Source organism: Scyliorhinus torazame, chromosome 14 (assembly GCF_047496885.1).
Source record: "Scyliorhinus torazame isolate Kashiwa2021f chromosome 14, sScyTor2.1, whole genome shotgun sequence".
Classification (NCBI taxonomy): Eukaryota; Metazoa; Chordata; class Chondrichthyes; order Carcharhiniformes; family Scyliorhinidae; genus Scyliorhinus; species Scyliorhinus torazame.
In genome coordinates this window covers 14,943,614-14,964,422 of record NC_092720.1, presented here as the reverse complement: position 1 = coordinate 14,964,422, position 20,809 = coordinate 14,943,614, and the positions used below count along the sequence as shown (strand labels likewise).

General features: G+C 49.0%; 1 protein-coding gene across 1 annotated transcript in view; it reads right to left on the bottom strand.

Annotated features, from left to right (window-relative positions):
- LOC140389535 (interleukin-1 receptor accessory protein-like) overlaps positions 1-20,809 on the bottom strand; it is a 70,866-nt gene that overhangs the window by 25,970 nt on the left and 24,087 nt on the right. The window contains 3 exon segments of the mRNA XM_072473729.1: positions 2,751-2,976; positions 3,972-4,257; positions 16,106-16,182. Of these exon segments, the coding sequence (XP_072329830.1) occupies positions 2,751-2,976; positions 3,972-4,257; positions 16,106-16,182 (589 nt within the window).

The window sequence follows — 20,809 nt, the reverse complement described above, 5'->3', positions numbered from 1 at the left end:
TATCTTGCGATTAACACTTTTTTAGAGCAACATTTTTTCGAGACAAGAACAGCAATTCAACACCACATAAACTGAATGAGATGGTCAAGAACAGGGATAGGTTCTAAATAAATAATCTGCATGCTCGAATAAACACATGAATGGACATGACATATAGACCAGTCAAAAGGAAAGGGATAGAGTCAATGTCTGAGAACAGAGCTCATGGATGGGACCAAAGACACTGGCTTCAGACAGTGGGACACATCCCCATATTTATGGCTTCAGTCATCACAATATTTAGCTGGAGGAAATTTCTGCTCATTTAGGAGGTGGATGCCTGCAGATTCATGCAGCAGATTAGTCAGGGGAAGTGGTCGTGAGAGCCAGCAGGGAGGTGGGGACGATGGTCATCAGTGCACTTGTGAAACCAGCAATGACGAAAGAGACCCACGTAAGTCTTAAAGGGCATTGGTGAGACCACACCTGGGGTACTGTGGCCAGCTTTGGTGTCCCCTATCTGAGGAAGGATGTTCTTGCTATGGAGGGCGTGCAGAGAAGGTTTACAAGGCTGATTCCTGGGATGGCAGGACTGTCATGTGAGGAGAGATTAAGTCAGTTAGGATTATATTCGTTGGGGTTTAGAAGAGTGAGGGGGTGGATCTCATAGAAACCTATAAAATTCTAACAGGATTAGACAGGGTAGATCCAGAAAGAATGTTCCCGATGGTGGGGGAGTCCAGAACTAGGGGTCGTAGTTTGAGGATAAGGGGTAAACATTTTAGGACTGAGGTGAGGAGAAATTTCTTCACCCAGAGAGCGGTAAATCTGTGGAATTCACTGCCACAGAAAGTAGTTGAGGCCTAAACATTGTCTAATTTCAAGAAGGAATTAGATATAGCGATAGGAGCTAAAGGGATCAAGGAATATAAGGGGAAGGCAGGATCAGGGTATTGAACTTGATGATCAGCCATTGTCATAATGAATGGCAGAGCAGGCTCGAAGGGCTGACTGGCCTCCTCCTGCTTCTATTTTGCATGTTAAAGGCAAAGGAGAGCAACCAGATTGATCCCAGTGCGACAAGACTGACTCGACGTTAGGACACTTCTAGATATAATACTTTCTGCAGGGATTGCTGAACAGCTCAAAGGGATTGGCTAACAAATAGAGGTTAGTTCAGGACACAGAAATAATCTCAGAAAGGTATTCTACATGCATAGAGAGTAGGGTTGGTGTGTCATTTTGAGGGGGATTTGCAGGTGCTGGTGTTCCCTTCCATCTGCTACCCTTGTTCTTCCCTGTGGTAGGGTTTATGGATTTAGAAGGTGTCGTCGACAGAGCCTTGGCGAGCTACTGCGGTGCACCTTGTAGATGGTGCACACTGCTGTCTACCCAGTTTCTCGAACGTTGCCCTTGCACAAGCTACAGTAAATCAACAGTTGAAAATGAAATGAAATGAAAATCGCTTATTGTCACAAGTAGGCTTCAAATGAAGTTACAGTTGGCTGTCATCCCACTTACCTACAACTTTAAACGTGCCCGAAAATATTCTCCATGCTCTATCTGGATAATTCTCCAATGCTCAGATAGCCCCTCGAATCTCTTTAACCCAGACAGACACCCACAATATTGGACTGTTCTCCCTAAATTATGCCCTCAAATCTTAGAACACAGCATGAATGAGTCTTCCTCAAACACTGTTGATTCTGGAGTAATAAACAGACACCTTTTATTTTTGGCTCGAGAGCATATTCCTGCCAAAATAACAAATAATACCCCAGCGAGACCTTGGAGTGTAATTGCTAAAACGTGCTTACTCCTATCAGAGGGTCACTACAGTTCAGTTGACTACACAGTACTGCACACCTATCTGAGCATTCCCATTGACTGAGACAAGCTTCCAGCAAGTGAGAAATAGCTCGTGAACTCTGGCTGGATGCATTCCAGGAGATTCCATTGCATTTTCTCCAGTATCCCACTGCCCCACTTTGCCACCATTGATCTATCAGCATGCCCATTCTCGCCATGCTACGCCTTCCCATGACGATTTGAGAAGCAAATAGACACCCCCTCAGAGGAATAGACAGTTCTGAACTTCAGTCAAACAAGTCCTTTTCTTCGCCCATCTCCAATTTCCCTCAGTAACTAATAAACATAGAAAATAGGAGCAGGAGGAGGTCATTCCGCCCTCAAGCCCGCTTCACTATTCATTATGATCATGGCTGACCATCCAACTCAATAGCCTGATCAAGCCTTGCCCCCCATATCCTTCGACCCCATTGCAAAATTGTTCAATTGGCAACTCCCCGAACTTAAGAAAATGGAAACATTTAGAAAGGATGCTTTGAAGATCAATGCACATTCCACATGCCGAACACTTGCTTTAATGATCATAGCCCAGTTGTCCTTGGCACCTCCCAAGTCATGGAGAGGATAGCCATCGGAATTATAGCTCTATAATCCATAACAGTCTGGCGACGCAGTGGGTAAGTCCCTGCCTCTGAACCAGCGGCTCCAGGTTCGAGTCCCACTCCTGGACCTGAGGACGAGGAAGGTGGTCAAACAGCTTGAGTATCAACGTGCAAACACACGCCAATGGCAGGTGGTCAGATTGGGAGAGATTCCTGGTCAGTCACGTCAAGAAAAGAAATTGGACTTTTCACTGCCACTATCCTAGTTCCAGATTGCAACATGCATGCAAAAGTGCACATTGCCACTGCAAGTCAGACTCCCTGAGCAAACTGCAAAACACACCATATGAGGCTCCATACCTGACACCTGTCCTCATTCCGACCCTTAGATGGGACCTTATACCAGGCAACTGTTGAATTGATTGAAGACTTGGAGAATGCAGCAGTGTTTGGACAGCTCAAGAATCTGGTTTCTCCGAGAATGAGCTCGACTGGAAAGACCATTTCCTGAATGCTGTGACAACCATTGAGTCCTTTCTGAATGACAAGGAGAGGGATTGTCACTTGGAGACAATATGTGGTGTTCCTGGAATAAACACGGGATAATATTCTATTCAATGCAGTCCATGCAAAATTGACTTTTGTGCCCTTCCTTTTGCAAGCATTTGTATTGGAGGTGTATAACCATAATAGCTCCCAAACCACATTCATTCATCTTTACACGTGCTGTATATCTGCAACATTCCTTAATTTTATTTCAGATCTCCCCACCATTTAGGTACATCAGCTTGGCTCAGCCAGTAGGATCCCTGCGCTGGGAGTTAAAGAGAGGGTGGGGAGGGATTTGAGAGCGAATTGGTTATGGTGGTCGTGGCTCAACTCCTGACGAGAGGGAGAGTGCATCTACCCTGCTCCCAGTTTAACATCTTGGCCACAGCTGAAATAAGACAGTAAATTTTGTCTCGTTTTGTCTCTTGCGAAAGTTGCTCCCCCCCCCACCCGCCACCCCAGCCCCAACCCAGCCCCATGCAGGCTCCACCCTCTGCCCTAGCTCAGCTTCAGCAATGCAAACCCAGCTCATACCATTTCAAACCACAGAATTGTATCAGAAGTGGTCGAAACAGCACAAAACTGGTGCACAGTGTTCAAATTCTCTGAGGTTCTGGCCTACTTACATCTTGAAGAACTTCCTGTCCAAACCCCTCATGTGCAAGGCAAGAATCAATAGAGAAAAACGGTTTCCATCGGCAGGCGAGTTGAGGGAATTGGTGAAAGAGCCACAAGTGAGGATTGTTATTTTACTCAAGGGTTAGGACACACTGCCTGAAAGTTAGGTAGAAGGAGGTTCAGTGAAGGCTTTCAAAAGAGGATTGAAAGGGAAAATTAATTGCAAGGCTCTGGAAAGCAGTGGGACTGGGATTAATCAGATTTCTCTTCCCAAAGGGCCAGCAGAGGCTCGATGGGCTGAATGAGCTCCTTCTGTGCAGTGAGATTCTGTAATATCCCAAGTCATCGATTTCCATTCAAAACCTATCTTGATGAATGACAAAAGTTTCAAATTAAACTGTTTCAAACAAGTACCTTAAAATGCAGGTGTAGTGGCCAGAATCATTGGCAAACACTGGCCAAAACCACAGCGTGTCCACCTCCTTTGTGATTCGGTTCCCCGCTTGGTGAAAGTTAATAGGCTCTTCCAGGTCTTCATTCTGTCTGGTCTTATACCACATCAGTGTCAGTCCTGATCCATGCTCCGTGCTGTCATGGAGCTTGGTGTATGTCAGGAAGAGGGGACAACTTATCTCCGCTGGCTCCCCATGGTAGGCTTTTACTGTATTGATGATGTCCACCTCCCAGTCCGCACATTGTCCTGAGGCAAACAAAAAGAAGTGTGTGTGGGTGGGGGGTGGAGGGAGACAAGATAAGAAAACACAGGGAATGACAACTGCAATGATACGCATAAGCAATTCTGTATGTTAATATATTAGGCCTCCAACCAGCAGGTGGCAATAGAACTGCACCATGTGACACTGCAACCTCGGGGAGGTTGAGTGATGAATCATCGTGGACAGTCGTGATTATAATTAGCTCTTCTATTCTAGTTGTTAACAGTTTACAGTTCGTCAGTAGTAAAAGTATTGTTTTCTACCCACTGTTATGGGCCAGAATTTAGAGAACGCCAAAGTGTATCATGGAGTTCACCTGACCCACAACTTTTACTAGATTGTGGTCTGGGGAGCACACGGCCCTCTCAACACGTGTGGTACAGCAGAAATGGAAAAGTATTTTTTTAAAGCAAAACAATGTTTAATCAAGTTAACCTTTTTAAAACATACAGTGAACATCTTAGCCACCATCAATTCCAATACAACCCCCAAAGACTACAACACTAAGTAATCCTTTAAGCTTTCCTTTTAACATCCATAACACTTTAAAACAACACCTTTAACAGAAGCACATTAGGTTAAAGTCACTATTGAGAGCAGGTGTTAGTTTTAAATCACCAAAGGATCGATTTACAGTTTTTAGGTTACAGAGAGAGACTCATACACCTTCTGGCTGTGACTGCAGCTATCCAGCTCTGAAAACGAAACTAAAACACACCCTGCAGCAAACAGCCTAAAACGAAAGTAAAAAGCTGACAGACAGCCCAGCTCCACCCACACTCTGACATCACTGATAAACACCCATTTCTTAAAGGTACTCTCACATGACACCACGTTATTGAAATTTAATAAATGTTAACTAGTCATGAACGACTAGTAAATCATTGCAACGCACTAGACTGGTACCAGAAGTGGTTATCTATGTATTGAAGATCTGAAGTAAAGAACTTAGGAAATGGTACTACTAAAACAAATCTACTAATTGACAAAGAGCTTCAACAGAACACGTCTCAACACTCAACTGGTCACTGAAGAAAAAGATGGATAGCTTAAAAACACCACAAAGTCTTTGTGTCACTGGTAACATGGATGCGAATTGATGTGCTTTTAAACAGCAGTTTACCTTGTACATAGCGGCTCTAGGTTTACAGGCACGACCGGATGAGCGAAAAATAGCATTACTGCTCACTGTCGCAGGTCCGCAGGCGATCAAAATCTTCAACATGTTTGTATTTGAGCGACAGGCACATAGTGAGAACTTCGATGCCATCGTTAAAAAGTCCGATGAGCATTGTACCCCAAAGAAGAACAAAACATTTGAAATGTAAATTTTCAGAACGCTTAAGCAGCAGACTGGTGAGTCGTTTGATAGTTTTCTCAGGGATCTAAAGGTTCAGACTTGTAATTTTGCCTCATTAATATTATCAATGATCAAGGATCAAATTGTATTTGGCACAAAACACGATAAAGTGCGTGAACGTCTTTTGGGGGAGAATGAGCTCCAGCTCGAAGACGCAATAACAATTTGCCATGCCAGCGAATTAGCCGCGCAGCAAATCAACACGGTAAACCTGAGATACAAAAGTCTGAGAACACGCACGAACAGACTCAAAAACAGATTCTTCCCCGCTCTTCCCAGACTCCTAAACGACCCTCTTATGGACTGACCTAATCAACACTACACGCTGTATGCTTCACCCGATGCCGGTGTTTATGTAGTTACATTGTGTACCTTGTGCTGCACTATTATGGATTTATTTTATTTTATTTTATTTTCATGTACTTAATGATCTATTGAACTGCCCACAGAAAAATACTTTTCACTGTACATCGGTACACGTGGCAATAAACAAAATCCAATCCAAGAAGATTAGGTGCGAAGATCGGAAATAGAACCCATAGGGCAGCACGGTGGCGCAGTGGGTTAGCACTGTTGCCTCACGGTGCCGAGGTCCCAGGCTCGATCCCGGCTCTGGGTCACTGTCCGTGTGGAATTTGCACATTCTCCCCGTGTCTGCGTGGATTTCGCCCCCACAACCCAAAGATGTGCAGGTTGGGTAGATTGGCCACGCTAAATGGCCCCTTAATTGGAAAAAATAAATTGGGTACTCTAAATTTATTTTTAAAATAGGAAATGAAGCCGATGCCACAGATGCTGTGATGCACCCAAAAGTAAAACACGTTAGCGCTGTGGAAATAGACACTTACAGAGGCAATATCCAGCCTTTGGGAACATTTGTGCAAAGTGCAAAGGCGAAAACCATTTTGCCAAGCAGTGCTTTTCCAACAAACAAGTCGACTCACAAAAATCTATAAACACTGTTGAAAAAATTAATTTAGAGGATACATTCTTCATTGGTGTCATTACTAATGAAGACAGGGCCAATGTAGCCAAGCAAAATGAAATGTCTTCGATGAACACAAGAAGTGGTAATAACGAAGTATATACTGTCAGTAAAGATAACTGGACCGCTTCTTTACTCATCAATCAAACGTTTATAAATGTCAAACTTGACACAGGAGCGAGAACGAATCTCATCAGTATCACGGATATTGAAGCGATGAGAATCAAGCCCAAGATTTTGAACAGATAAGTATTTTTAAAAGATTACAATGGTCAAAGGATTAATTCCTTAGGCGTGTGTGAGCTTGACGTTCAAGTCACAGAATTTATAAAGTGAAATTGTCAACTGTAGCCACAGATCGTGAATCGTTACTTGATGTGGAAGTTTGTGAAACACTTCAGTTAGTTAAGAGAGTATTTCGTGCTGGCTATGCTTTGAATGCGCAGAGTGGATCGGTGCATTCAATGGTATAAGCATTTCTGGAGATTTTTCAAGGTTTCGGTGTCTTGCCATTTACTCACCGAATTCAACTAAAGGATAATACGCAACCCATAATACGTGCTCCCAGGAGAGTACCAGTGCCATTAAGGGATCAGTTGAAAGCTGAACTTGATAGAATGATGAATCGGGGAGTTATTAAGAAAATCGAAGAACCACCAGATTGGGTAAATTCAATGGTGCGTTAAGAAATGCAATAACGATTTAAGAACTGCATGGACCCTAAGACCTCAATGTCACCATCATGCGAGAACACTATCCAATACCGAAATGTGAATAAATAACGAGCGAAATGTCAGGTGCGACGTGCTTCAGGAAACCGGATGCATCGCGGGGTTTTTGGCAACACAAATTGGATGAGGAGAGTACGAAGCTTTGCACCTTTCACACTCCATTTGGGCGCTACTATTTTCTACGAATGCCGTTCGTGAAAATATCTGCATCTGAAATCTTTCACAGGGCAATGGAGCACATTGTGGAAGGTATTCCAGGAGCTTTTGTGTAAATTACCGATATAATTGTATGGGGTTCTACAATGGAAGAACAAAACGACTGATTCAGACAGGGGCTGGTTTAGCACAGGGCTAAATAGCTGGCTTTTAAAGCAGACCAAGGCAGGCCAGCAGCGCGAGTTCAATTCCCGTACCGGCCTCCCCGAACAGGCGCTGGAATGTGGCGACTCGGGGCTTTTCGCAGTAACTCCATTTGAAGCCTACTTGTGACAATAAGCGATTTTCATTTCATTTCATTTCATCAAAGTACTACAGAGTATTAAGAAATATGGGCTCAGGATGAACAAAGCCAAGTGTGAATTTGCCGTTAAAGAAATCACGTTTCTGGGGGACAAGTTGTCTGCTCAAAGTATACAGCCCGATCAAGTGAAGATACAGGCAATACTGAACATACCACGAATATACATCAGACAAGGGCAGCACGGTAGCATAGTGGTTAGCACAATTGTTTCACAGCTCCAGGGTCCCAGGTTCGATTCCCGGCTGGGTCACTGTCTGTGCGGAGTCTGCACGTTCTCCCCGTGTGTGCGTGGGTTTCCTCCGGGTGCTCCGGTTTCCTCCCACAGTCCAAAGATGTGCAGGATAGGCACATTGGCCATGCTAAATTGCCCTTCGTGTTGGGTGGGGTTACTGGGTTATGGGGATAGAGGGGAGGTGTGGGCTTGGGTAGGGTGCTCGTTCCAAGAGCTGGTGCAGACTCGATGGGCCGAATGGCCTCCTTCTGCACTGTAAATTTTATATTCTATAAGAAAGGAGTTCTGAGGATGTTAGGAATGATCAATTTTAGAGGCAAATTTATTCAGAATTTGTCAGCCAAGACCATATGCCTGAGAGAAGTTATAAAGAAGATGAATACTTTTGAATGGTCAGAGAGGCATGAGCATGAATGGCTTACTCTGAAGACAGCTTCGACAACAGCTCCAGTGCTTGCATTTTTTGACCCGACCAAGAAATCAAAAATCTCGAATGATGTGTCGAAGGATGGGTTAGATGCAGTGCTGTTACAGCAGGAAGGTGGAGCCAGTTGCCTGGGCATCTAGGTCGTTGGCCGATTCAGAATGTCGATACACTCAAATTGAGAAGGAATGTCTCGGGCTAGTTAATGGCTTGGACAAGTTTCATAGCAATGTGCACGGCCTACCAACTTTTCTGGTAGAAATGGATTACAAACCATTGGCAGCCATGGTCAAGAAAAACTTTAGTGAGATGTCACCACGCACCCAGAGAATGATGATGAAGCTCCAGCGGTATGATTGTGATCTAATTTAAACTCCAGACAAGCGCACTGTAGTTACAGATGTGCTATCAAGAGCTACAGCTGTGCTGGAAGACAGTCATATTGAGGATGATGTGCAAGTGCATGTCAATCTGATAACAGAGACACTGCCGGCCTCGGATGTTAAATCGAAACGAATAGTGGCAGAAACTAAAAACGATGAAGTTCTGCAGGTGGTGATCAAGAATCTCAATGAGGGTTGGCCAAAAGGGTCCTGTCAAAGTACCACAGCACCAGAGCAGAACGAAGTGTAGCCAATGGATTGCTACTAAGGCAACAAAGAATAATAATACCACAGTCTCTGCGAGCCGAGAGTTTACAGAAAATTCATGAGGGCCACCTCAGAAATGTGTAAAAAGTCAAAACTTCCAACGTAGACTAATGAAAGAACCAATGCAGATGAGTGACAAAGTGACACTTCCATGGCAGATAGTAGGGATAGACTTGTTTTATTTCAAAGGGAAAGAGTATTTACTGGTCGTGGATTACTTTTCGAAAACTCCTGAAGTGGCACAGTTATCGAGCTCATCAGCCAGGTGTGTTATAATGCACACTAAAGCTATCTTTGCTCGTCATGGCATTCCACAGGTTGTCACAGATACATAGAAGATAGGAGCAGGAGGAGGCCCTTTGGCCCTTCGAGCCTGCTCCGCCATTCATCACGATCGCGGCTGATCATCCAACTCAATAGCCTAATCCTGTTTTCTCCCCATAACCTTGGATCCCATTCGCCCCAAGTGCTATATCTAGCCGTCTCTAGAATATATTCAATGTTTTAGCATCAGTTACTTAAAATTTCACCAGCCGCCTAATTGGGATTTGAACTCTTGTTCGCAGAATATTAGCCTCAGCCTTCGCATCACTAGTCCAATGACATTATCCATCCCCCCAAAAATGGGAGTGACAATGGTCCATAATTCAGTTCATAGAATTTACTTTTATATTGCAGAAGGAGGCCATTTGGCCCATTGAGTCTGCACCGGCCCTTGGAAAGAGCACCCTACTTAAGCCCAAGCCTCCACCCGAAACCCAGTAACCCCACCTAACCTTTTGGACACGAAGGAGCAATTTAGCTGGGCCAATCCACCTAATCTGTATATCTTTGGAAACCGGAGCACCTGGAGGAAACCCCAAGCAGACACGGGGAGAACGTGCAAACGCCACACAGACAGTCACCCGAGGCCGGACTTGAACCTGGGACTCTGGAGCTGTGAGGCAGCAGTGCTAACCACTGTGCCACCCACAGTTGTCAGGAAGGGAGGGAATACGCGCAGAGGTATGACTTCAAACATGTCACACCCAGACCATTATATCCACAGTCAAATGGAAAGGCAGAGAAAGGTGTGCAAATAGGAAAACAATGACCTAGGAATCGATGGACGCTACCTCACGGCGCTGAGGTCCCAGGTTCGATCCCGGCTCTGGGTCACTGTCTGTGTGGAGTTTGCACATTCTCCCCGTGTCTGCGTGGGTTTCGCCCCTACAACCCAAAGATGTGCAGGGTAGGTGGATTGGCCACGCTAAATTGCCCCTTAATTGGAAAAAACCGAATTGGATACTCTAAAAAAAAATGTAATCGAAGGACAGCCAGGATGATCCATATCTGACATCGCTCGGGTTATCGAGCATCACCTCTGAGTAACAGTTTATCATCCTCACCGTTACTGATGAACAGGAAGATAAGAACAACGTTGCCGTATCTTTCAAATCAACAAGCAAGTCACAAAATACAACATCAACTGCAGTCTCAGAAGAGGAAGTGGAAGAGATGCTGTGACAGATCAACCAGGCAGGTCACTACAACCTTTAGAACACAATCATACCAAACGGGTGAACGATCCTGATGGCTGGTTGAAGTGGGCGAAGGTGATACAGAAGATAGGTCCAAAGTCCGACACAGTCATCAGAGAGCAAGGACAAGTACTCAGGAGAAAGAAACGAGCTTTGTTAAAAAATTCAGCAACCTGTTACTTCACTGCCAGCAGATGATGTGTGTGAAAACTTCTGTCGATCCAAAGCAAGGCAGCCTGAACAAGAATCAAGTGTACAACCTGAAGGTGTGCAGAGCAATGCAGTTCCAACAGAGTCTTCAGCGCCACGAGAATGTCAAGCTGGTTCGGCGGATCAACAAAGCTTAGAAAGTCAACGAGATTTTGAAAGAAACCTGATAATCTGAATTGTTATGCGATGCATGTCATATGTATGATAATTGGTTCAAATGATGTATATTACATTTTTGTTCAAATCTAAAGGAAAGGGGATGGTAATGATATGCATAAACAATCTGTATGTTGATATGTTAGACCTCCAACCAGCAGGTGCAGTAGCACTACACCACCTGACACTGCAACCTCCAGGGGTCTGGGTGAGGAGTCGTTGTGGGTAGTCGTGTTTAGTATTAGCTCTCGTATTCTAGTTGTTCACAGTTTACAGTTCATTCGTAGTATTAGTATTGTTTTCTACCTACGTTATTGTAATTTAGTAAACCTTAACTAGTCACGAACTAGACATTCTTGGCTGCACTGGCTCAATTATTGGAATGCACTAGAACATAACAACTGGATGATGTAGGTAAATGTCTCACAACACTTCATAGACATGAGGCACGAAGAAGACCACAAGAGGGCTGATCAAAAGTTTAACCAAAAAGTTATATTAAGGAGGAAATGTACGTGTTGCTGCAATGAAAGAAGTGAAAATTTGGATACGTGCGTACATGTATGTTGCAAGCAAGCTTGTGGGCATAGTGTATGAGCATCTTGTGTGAGCATGCATGTGGAAGCATGCATGCGTGATGCATGCCTGGAGGTGAAAATTGAAATGTTGGAAGGGAGGATATATATATGGAGGGATTGAGGCCTTTGATAGATTTAAACGTATGGAAGAGAATTTTAAACTGGTAGAACAGGGCGGCACGGTGGCACAGTGGTTAGCACTGCTGCCTCATAGCGCCAGGGACCCGGGTTCAATTCCGACCTTGGGTCACTGCCTGTGCGGAGTCTGCACTTTCTCCCTGTGTGTGCGTGGGTTTCCTCCGGGTGCTCCGGTTTCCTCCCACAGTCCAAAGATGTGCAGGTTAGGTGGATTGGGCATGCTAAATTGCCCTTAGTGTCCAAAAGGTTAGGCGGGGTTACTGCGTTAGAGGTATAGGGTGTGGGCCTGGGTAGGGTGCTCTTTCCAAGGGTCGGTGCAGACTCAATGGGCCGAATGGCCCCCTTCTGCACTGGAGGGATTCTTTGATCCTATTAATGAGAGCCAATGTGGGGCCAGTGAGAGGTCACTGTCGACAAGGGTGAATGCGTAGCAGTGTTTTGAATGAGCGGAATTGAAGTTTACAGCAACTGGGAGGTTGCCCAGGAAAGCGCTGGAATCACAGAACTGTTACAGCTCGGGAGAAGTCCATTCACCCTATCATGTCTGGACCAGCTCTCTGAATGAACATTTTGCCTAGAACCACTTTCCCGCCTTCATGGAATCCCTACAGTGCAGAAGGAGACCATTCAGCCCATCAAGTCAGCACTGACTCTCTGAAAGGCCCACTCCCCACCCTATCCCCGTAACCCCACCTGACCTTTAGACACTAAGGGGCAATGTAGCAGGGCCAATCCATCTAACCTGCACATCTTTTGGACTGTGGGAGGAAACCGGAGCACCCGGAGGAAACCCACGCAGACACGGGGAGAGCGTGCAGACTCCGCACAGAAAGTCACCCGAGGCCGGAATTGAACCCGGGTCCCTGGTGCTGTGAGGCAGCAGTGCTAACCAGCGTGCCACCTTCTCCCCGTAAGCCTGTACATTCTTACTTCTTTGAATGCTACACTTGAACCTGCCGACACCACACTCTGGCAGAGCATTCCAAACCCTAACCGCTCGCTACGTGAAATCACTTTCACTTCTTTTGCCAGTTTCTTTAAATCATTAAAAAGGAGAACTGTGCAGGACTGTGTGGAAAGAGGGGAGGAAGAGCGGGCAGCACGGTAGCATAGTGGTTAGCACAATTGCTTCACAGCTCCAGGGTCCCAGGTTCGATTCCCGGCTTAGGTCGCTGTCTGTGCGGAGTCTGCACGTCCTCCCCGTGTGTGCGTGGGTTTCCTCCGGGTGCTCCGGTTTCCTCCCACAGTCCAAAGATGTGCAGGTTAGGTGGATTGGGCATGCTAAATTGCCCTTAGTGTCCAAAAGGTTAGGCGGGGTTACTGCGTTAGAGGTATAGGGTGTGGGCCTGGGTAGGGTGCTCTTTCCAAGGGTCGGTGCAGACTCAATGGGCCGAATGGCCCCCTTCTGCACTGGAGGGATTCTTTGATCCTATTAATGGGAGCCAATGTGGGGCCAGTGAGAGGTCACTGTCGACAAGGGTGAATGCGTAGCAGTGTTTTGAATGAGCGGAACTGAAGTTTACAGCAACTGGGAGGTTGCCCAGGAAAGCGCTGGAATCACAGAACTGTTACAGCTCGGGAGAAGTCCATTCACCCTATCGTGTCTGGACCAGCTCTCTGAATGAACATTTTGCCTAGAACCACTTTCCCGCCTTCATGGAATCCCTACAGTGCAGAAGGAGACCATTCAGCCCATCAAGTCAGCACTGACTCTCTGAAAGGCCCACTCCCCACCCTATCCCCGTAACCCCACCTGACCTTTAGACACTAAGGGGCAATGTAGCACGGCCAATCCATCTAACCTGCACATCTTTTGGACTGTGGGAGGAAACCGGAGCACCCGGAGGAAACCCACGCAGACACGGGGAGAGCGTGCAGACTCCGCACAGAAAGTCACCCGAGGCCGGAATTGAACCCGGGTCCCTGGTGCTGTGAGGCAGCAGTGCTAACCAGCATGCCACCTTCTCCCCGTAAGCCTGTACATTCTTACTTCTTTGAATGCTACACTTGAACCTGCCGACACCACACTCTGGCAGAGCATTCCAAACTCTAACCGCTCGCTACGTGAAATCACTTTCACTTCTTTTGCCAGTTACTTTAAATCATTAAAAAGGAGAACTGTGCAGGACTGTGTGGAAAGAGGGGAGGAAGAGCTGGCAGCACGGTAGCATAGTGGTTAGCACAATTGCTTCACAGCTCCAGGGTCCCAGGTTCGATTCCCGGCTTATGTCGCTGTCTGTGCGGAGTCTGCACGTCCTCCCCGTGTGTGCGTGGGTTTCCTCCGGGTGCTCCGGTTTCCTCCCACAGTCCAAAGATGTGCAGGTTAGGTGGATTGGCCATGATAAATTGCCCTTAGTGTCCAAAATTGCCCTTAGTGTTGGGTGGGGTTACTGGGTTATGGGGATAGGGTGGAGGTGTGGGCTTGGGTAGGGCGCTCTTTCCAAGAGCCGGTGCAGACTTGATGAGCCGAATGGTCTCCTTCTGCACTGTAAATTCTATGATTTTATGAACTACGAACAGCCCTGATGGGCTGAATGGCAATCCTTTACGCTGCATGTGACACAGACAACGGAATGAGCAGAACAGCAAGACGATTGTCATAACAACAATCTATTAAGAAGAGCACCTGGGACACAAAAGGTGAAGAGAAAGCAATTTTCTTTTGTCGCACTACAGCAGCTTGGGAGACAGCCCCATCACATTTAACAAGAGTACAACATGCTTCAGAATGCTGCTTGCCCACCCCATGGCGATTCCTCATCTCTCGTCTCGGGTTACACTGGAGTGTTGCTGCATCCCAGCACAAAAAGAGAATTGCATTTCTTTTTTAAAATAAATTTAGAGTACCCAATTCATTTTACCCGATTAAGGGGCAATTTAGCCGTGGCCAATCCTCCTAGCCTGCACATCTTTGGGTTGTGGGGGCGAAACCCACGCAGACACGGGGAGAATGTGCAAACTCCACACGGACAGTGACCCAGGGGGCCTGGATCGAATCCGGGACCTCGGTGCCGCGAGGCAGCAGTGCTAACCACTGCGCCGCAGTGCTGCCCAGAGAATGGCATTTCTGTAGTGCCTTGCACATCCTTAGGATGTGCCAAAATGCTTTAGGGCCAACGAAATATTTCTGCAATGCCGGCAGCCAATTTGCCCACAGCGAAACACCCACAAACAACATGATCAGAACCAGATTATCTGTTTTGCTGTGACGTTGGTTCAAACATAAATCATTTCCCGACACAAAGAAGAACTCTCCTAACAGTGCCACGCGGCCATTTACATCCGCCTGAAGGGTCAGATGGGGCATTGGTCAGATCTAGAATTATGACACCTAAAACAGTGCAGCACTCCCTTGGAGTGTCATCTTAAACTTTGTACTCCGCTCTCTGGAGCGGGACTTGAACCCGCAACCTCCTGATTCAGAGGCAAGAGCGTCTTATCCACAGAGACACGGGTTGCAGTCCTCCCAAAGGAGTGCCACCATTACGCTTCCCATCCAACCAGCGGCGGCAGAATGCATTGTTGACAAAGCTGCCATCACGGAGTACAATAACCAACAAACATAGAATTAACACCTCGCAATGTGATGAATGGTTGGAAGAGGCCAGCACAAAATAAACACTTCCAATATGGCAATCGACCAGGCATCATGCCCCTCTACACAGAGAAGTTATGCAGCCACAGGTTCTATGCTCCTTGGCAGAATATTATAATAAATCAGGTCACCTACTTACCCAGCCCAGTGACATAACCCAAGAGAAAATGGAACTCGGGGCAAGATGTCATGACCAACAATGGTGACCATATTATAAAGACTCAGAGAATCATAGAAGAATAATAGAATCTCTGTAATGCAGCCTGCACCGACCCTGTGAAAGAGCACTCTATCTAGGCCCAGGCTCCCACCCAATTCCCCTAACCCTAGTCACCCCACCCAATCACTTTGGACACGAAGGGCAATTTATCACGGCCAATCCACCTAACCCGCAAATCTTTGGACTTTGGGAGGAAACCGGTGCACCCGGAGGGAACTCACGCACACACGGGGGGAACGTGCAGACTCCACGCAGACAGTGACCCGAGGCCGGAATTGAACCCAGGTCCCTGGCGCTCAGAGACAGCAGTGCTAACCACTGTGTCACCGTGCCTTTGGAGAGTGGGATTAATTGGATACCTTTTTAATAGAGCCAGCACAAGTGTGATGGGCTGAATGGCCTCCCTTGGTCTGTTGGGTGACATAATTCAGGCATGAAAGCAATTCGGAAGGGAGGATGAATACTGTAAACGCGCCTCAGTATTCAGAGTTAGAAAAAAACAGGTCCGCTCACCAGATTCACTGTGTGTTTCTGTTGCTGCAACACAGGCCAATATCCACAGGACGAGGACTGCACGAGACCAAGGCATTCTAGAATAAAGCAGAAATAAGCTTCATCATCTTTCTAATTGACACACAAGGTAAGGGTGCCCAACAAGGTAAGGGGGTGGGGGGTTAGCACAAGCTGTTACGGAAAGGGAAGGGATGGCAGGAATCCGCTTTGGGGGGGGGGTAGAGACATCCACCTCACGTATCGAGAGGCTATGGGGAGAAAGCGGGATTAGGCTACTGAGTTGGATGATCAGCCATGATCGTGATGAATGGCGGAGCAGGCTCGAAGGGCCGAATGGCCTCCTCCTGCTCCTGTCTTCCATGTAGCTATAACTCAAGACATGTTTTTGAAAACAGGAATCGTGTTCTAAACTCGGAGCGCTGTAAACGTCACAGAGAGATAAATGACAGGTTTGCTCATAAGTTTTAAAGATAAATGATTATGACTCAACACCCGAATATATGATCACCCTCGCCCACTCGCAGATTCATGAAGACACACACACCCTCACAAAAACATTGTGATTACAAGAGGTAACGGTCATGACTATGGGGAATAAGCACTCCCTCACCGAGGGGCTGGCACCCCTTCCACATCCTGTATAAATCTGGAGGGCCGTGAACAGTGAGTAGTTCCTGTAGTAGAGTAACTGCTCTGTACTCCTGCTCTGTTGCACTAAATCTTGTTCCTTTTGATTCAACCTGTACGGCCCAGTGTGGACTTCTCCGGACCGTATAATTTTTGATTTTAAGAGTTTGAGAGTTCTGTGTCACACTTGCTTTACCCTAGTGCGAACACTTGAAAGGATGGAGGCCTTGGGCGGGATTCTCCGACCCCCCCGCCGGGTCGGAGAATCGCCGGGGGTTGGCGTGAATCCCACCCCCGCCAGTTGCCGAATTCTCTGGCACCGGATATTCGGCGGGGGCGGGAATCGCGCCGGCGATTCTCCGGCCCGCGACTGGCCGAGTCCCGCTGCTCGAATGCCTGTCCCGCCGGCGAGAATCAAGCCACCTCTCTTACCGGCTCCGGGGTCCTGGGGGGGGGGGGGGGGGCGGGGCGATCTGTACCCGGGGGGTGCCCCCACGGTGGCCTGTCCCGCGATCAGGGCCCACCGATCCGCGGGTGGGCCTGTGCCGTGGGGGGCACTCTTTTCCCTCCGCCTCGGCCACAACCTTCACCATGGCCGACGCGTACGAGACCCCCCCCCCCCCCGCCCTGCGCATGCGCGGGGATTACGTCAGCCCCCCACGGGGAGCGCTTGGCCCCTAAAGGTGCGGAGAAATCCGCACCTCTGGGGTGGCCCGACGCCGGAGTGGTTCCCGCCACTCCATCCCGCCTGGACCCCCCGCCCCGCCGGGTAGGGGAGAATCCTGGCCCTTTTCTTTGGTCCATTGAATAAAAAGCTCTGGCGAATTTAGGAAGGCGGAATCACTGTTGTTTATTGTTTGCATGGGCAGATGTCTCTTGTCCCACTCCAGTCGAGGTGCAGTCAGAGGCCTGTAGTGAAACGCGCGTCCACTTCCTCGGTTAGAGGGGTTTGTCGTGTTACCTGCGTGGTCGATAACACGCGTTACTCAATCCTTGGCTGATTGGTGAGGTCCTCTGAATCTTGTTGAAGACTCGAGCTCGTCCAGTAACAACAAAGGTTTATTGAGTAACTATAACTATTAATGCGCGAGTTCTTTACCTTAACATGGGAACTAGGAATTGGACAACAAGATTTAACAATTGTAACTAAATGCAACTCCACTAACTATCGATGTGATTCTGATGTTTCCTGTTCACAGCGCACCCGAGAGAGAGACAGAGACCCCGTGTGGCTGCCCTTTAGACCCCTGTTGGTCCAGCCCTCTGGTGATCATGTGGTGCTGCTATCTACCCATTAACCCCTTGTGTGCATGCACCTACAGAGATCACCACAGGGTTAAGGTCAACTTAATGCCTCTGCCTACTCGTGTTGGGCAGGGTTTGTTCTCTGACGGCTCCAGATGTTCTGTCTCTGCCCGCTCCAGAAACGTGACTTATTAAATCTTGTCAGAAACCCTAGTTTCTATTATGTGACCAGCTTGTAACTTTCTGCTGTGTCCGCGCCGGCCCCGACGGCAAATGGCGCAGGGCTACAGGAGCCGGCGCGGAGGAATGGAGGCCCCCCCCCCCCCCCGACAGAGAGGCCGGCCCGCCGATCGGTGGACCCCGATCAGGAGCCAGGCCACTACGGAGGCCCACCCCGGGGTCGGAAGCCCCTCCCCCACAGGCCGCCCCCGGACCCTTCAAGGCCGAGGTCCCGCCGGCTCAGAGGATGTTAGAACGGCGCCGGCGGGACTCGGCTTTTTGGTGACGGCGGCACATTCGGGCCAGAGAATTGGCGCGCTGACCCGTGCCGGCCAAGCCGGAGAGTCGGCGCATACCCCGACCGGTGCCATGCCGACCACGCCGGCCCCAGTGGCGCCAATTCTCCGCTCTCCCGGCATCGTGTGTGGGTCGGAGAATTCCTCCCATTATCTAGATTTGAAAATCTGAAGATGAAGGGCGGGATTCTCCCCTACCCGACGGGGCGGGGGGTCCCGGCGGGACGGAGTGGCGTGAACCACTCTGGCGTCGGGCCGCCCCAAAGGTGGGGAATCCTCCGCACCTTCAGGGGCTATGCCTGCCCTGGAGTGGTTGGCGCCACGCTGGCCGGCGGGGAAGGGGCTTGGCGCCATGCCAACCGGCACCGAAGGGCCTCTGCCAGCCGGTGCGAGTCGGCGCATGCGTGGGAGGGCCAACGCGTGCTGGCGTCATCCCCGCGCATGCGCAGAGGGTTTCGCATCCGCACCGGGAATGGCGGAGGACCACGGCCTCCGGTGCGGAGGGATAGAGTGCCCCCACGGCACAGGCCCGCCCGCGGACCAGTGGGCCCTGACCGCGGGCCAGGCCACCGTGGGAGCACCTCCCAGGGCCAGATCCCCCCGCGACCCCCAAGGAACCCCGGGGCCCGCCCGCGCCGCCAGGTCCCGCCGGTAAGGGACCTGCTCTAATTTACGCCGGCGGGACTGGCGAAGAACGGCCCATCGCGGGCCGGAGAATTCGGTCAACCTCGGGGCCTATTGAGTCGTGCCGGAGCCCACCATTCTCCGAGGCGGGCGGCGCGACTCATGCCTGGGCAATTTGTGCGGGGCGGGAGAATTAGGAGGGTGGCGGGGGCGGAATTCACGCCGACCCCCGGCGATTCTCCCACCCAGCGAGGGGTCGGAGAATCTCGCCCGAAAGGTCTGCAAGCAATACTCTGAAACCAGTTTCTTTCATGACCAGCTGTCTCGCTCTAATATGCAGCTCTGTCAGAAAGTGATCCCGCCCACAATGGGCATTGTATTGGGAGTCCTGGCAAGCAGGGTAGATCCCAGAAGTGGGACATCCCAGCACCTACTGGTCACGTTGCGCCGCGCTAATTCACGTGTGCAATGTGACCGGTAGATCCTGCCCAATCTCTTCTCTCCCACTCAGGGTAATCAGTTTAATTTCCAAACTTCTCTCCTCATCAAGGTGATGGAGGTCAGTGCCAAGGAATAGAACATTTTCCATTTCAGGCGCAAGTTAGCAGCATCAAGTTCTCACAGGTCAATGATAGAATAAAGTACCCTTTGCTCAGTCCCATCAAATACTCCCAGGACAGACACAGAATACTCCTTACTCTAACCATCCAGAATAATAATAATCTCTCTTTATTAGTGTCACAGGTAGGCTTACATTAACACTGCAATGAAGTTACTGTGAAAAGCTCCTAGTCGCCACACTCCGGCGCCTGTTCGGGTCACAGAGGGAGAATTCAGACTGTCCAATTCACCTAACAGCACGTGTTTCGGAACTTGTGGGAGAAAACCGGAGCACCCGGAGGAAACCCACGCAGACACAGGGAGAATATGCCGATTCCGCGCAGACAGTGAGCCAAGCCGGGAATCGCACCTGGGACTCTGGTGCTATGAAACAAAAGTGCTAACCGCTGTGCTGCCCGTATCGAGATACGCAGCAGAAGTTAGATTTTTTTTACTGCATTTTGGGTATGTGCTCACCATCAGCAACGTCAGCACATATTGCTAATCCCTAAATGCCTCTAAAGACGGTGGCTAGTCTATTCCATTTATGTGGTGGAGGTAAATCTTTGGTGCTGTTATGTAAAGGGAGTTCCAGGATTCTGACCCAGTAAAAATTAAAGATCAGGGGCGAGATTCTCCGACTCCCCGCCGGGTCGGAGGGGGGGGCGCGGGGCGATCTGGCCCCGGGGGGTGCCCCCAGGGTGGCCTGACCCGTGATCGTGGCCCACCGATCCGCGGGCGGGCCTGTGCCGTGGGGGCACTCTTTTCCTTCCGCCTTCGCCACGGTCTCCACCATGGCGGAGATGGAAGAGACTCCCTCCACTGCGCATGCACGGGGATGCCGTGAGCGGCCTTTGACACTTCCGCGCATGCGCCGCCCGGCAATGTCATTTCCGCGCCAGCTGGCGGGGCACCAAAGGCCTTTCCCGCCAACTGGCGGGGCGGAATCAGTCCGGCTCGGGCCTAGCCCCTCAAGGTTAGGGCTCAAGATGCGGAGTATTCCGCAACTTTGGGGCGGCACGGACATCCGGTTGTGGCGGGGATGAGCTAGCCGCACGTTTCGGCGGCTCCAGCTCCGACGGAACTTCGGGCT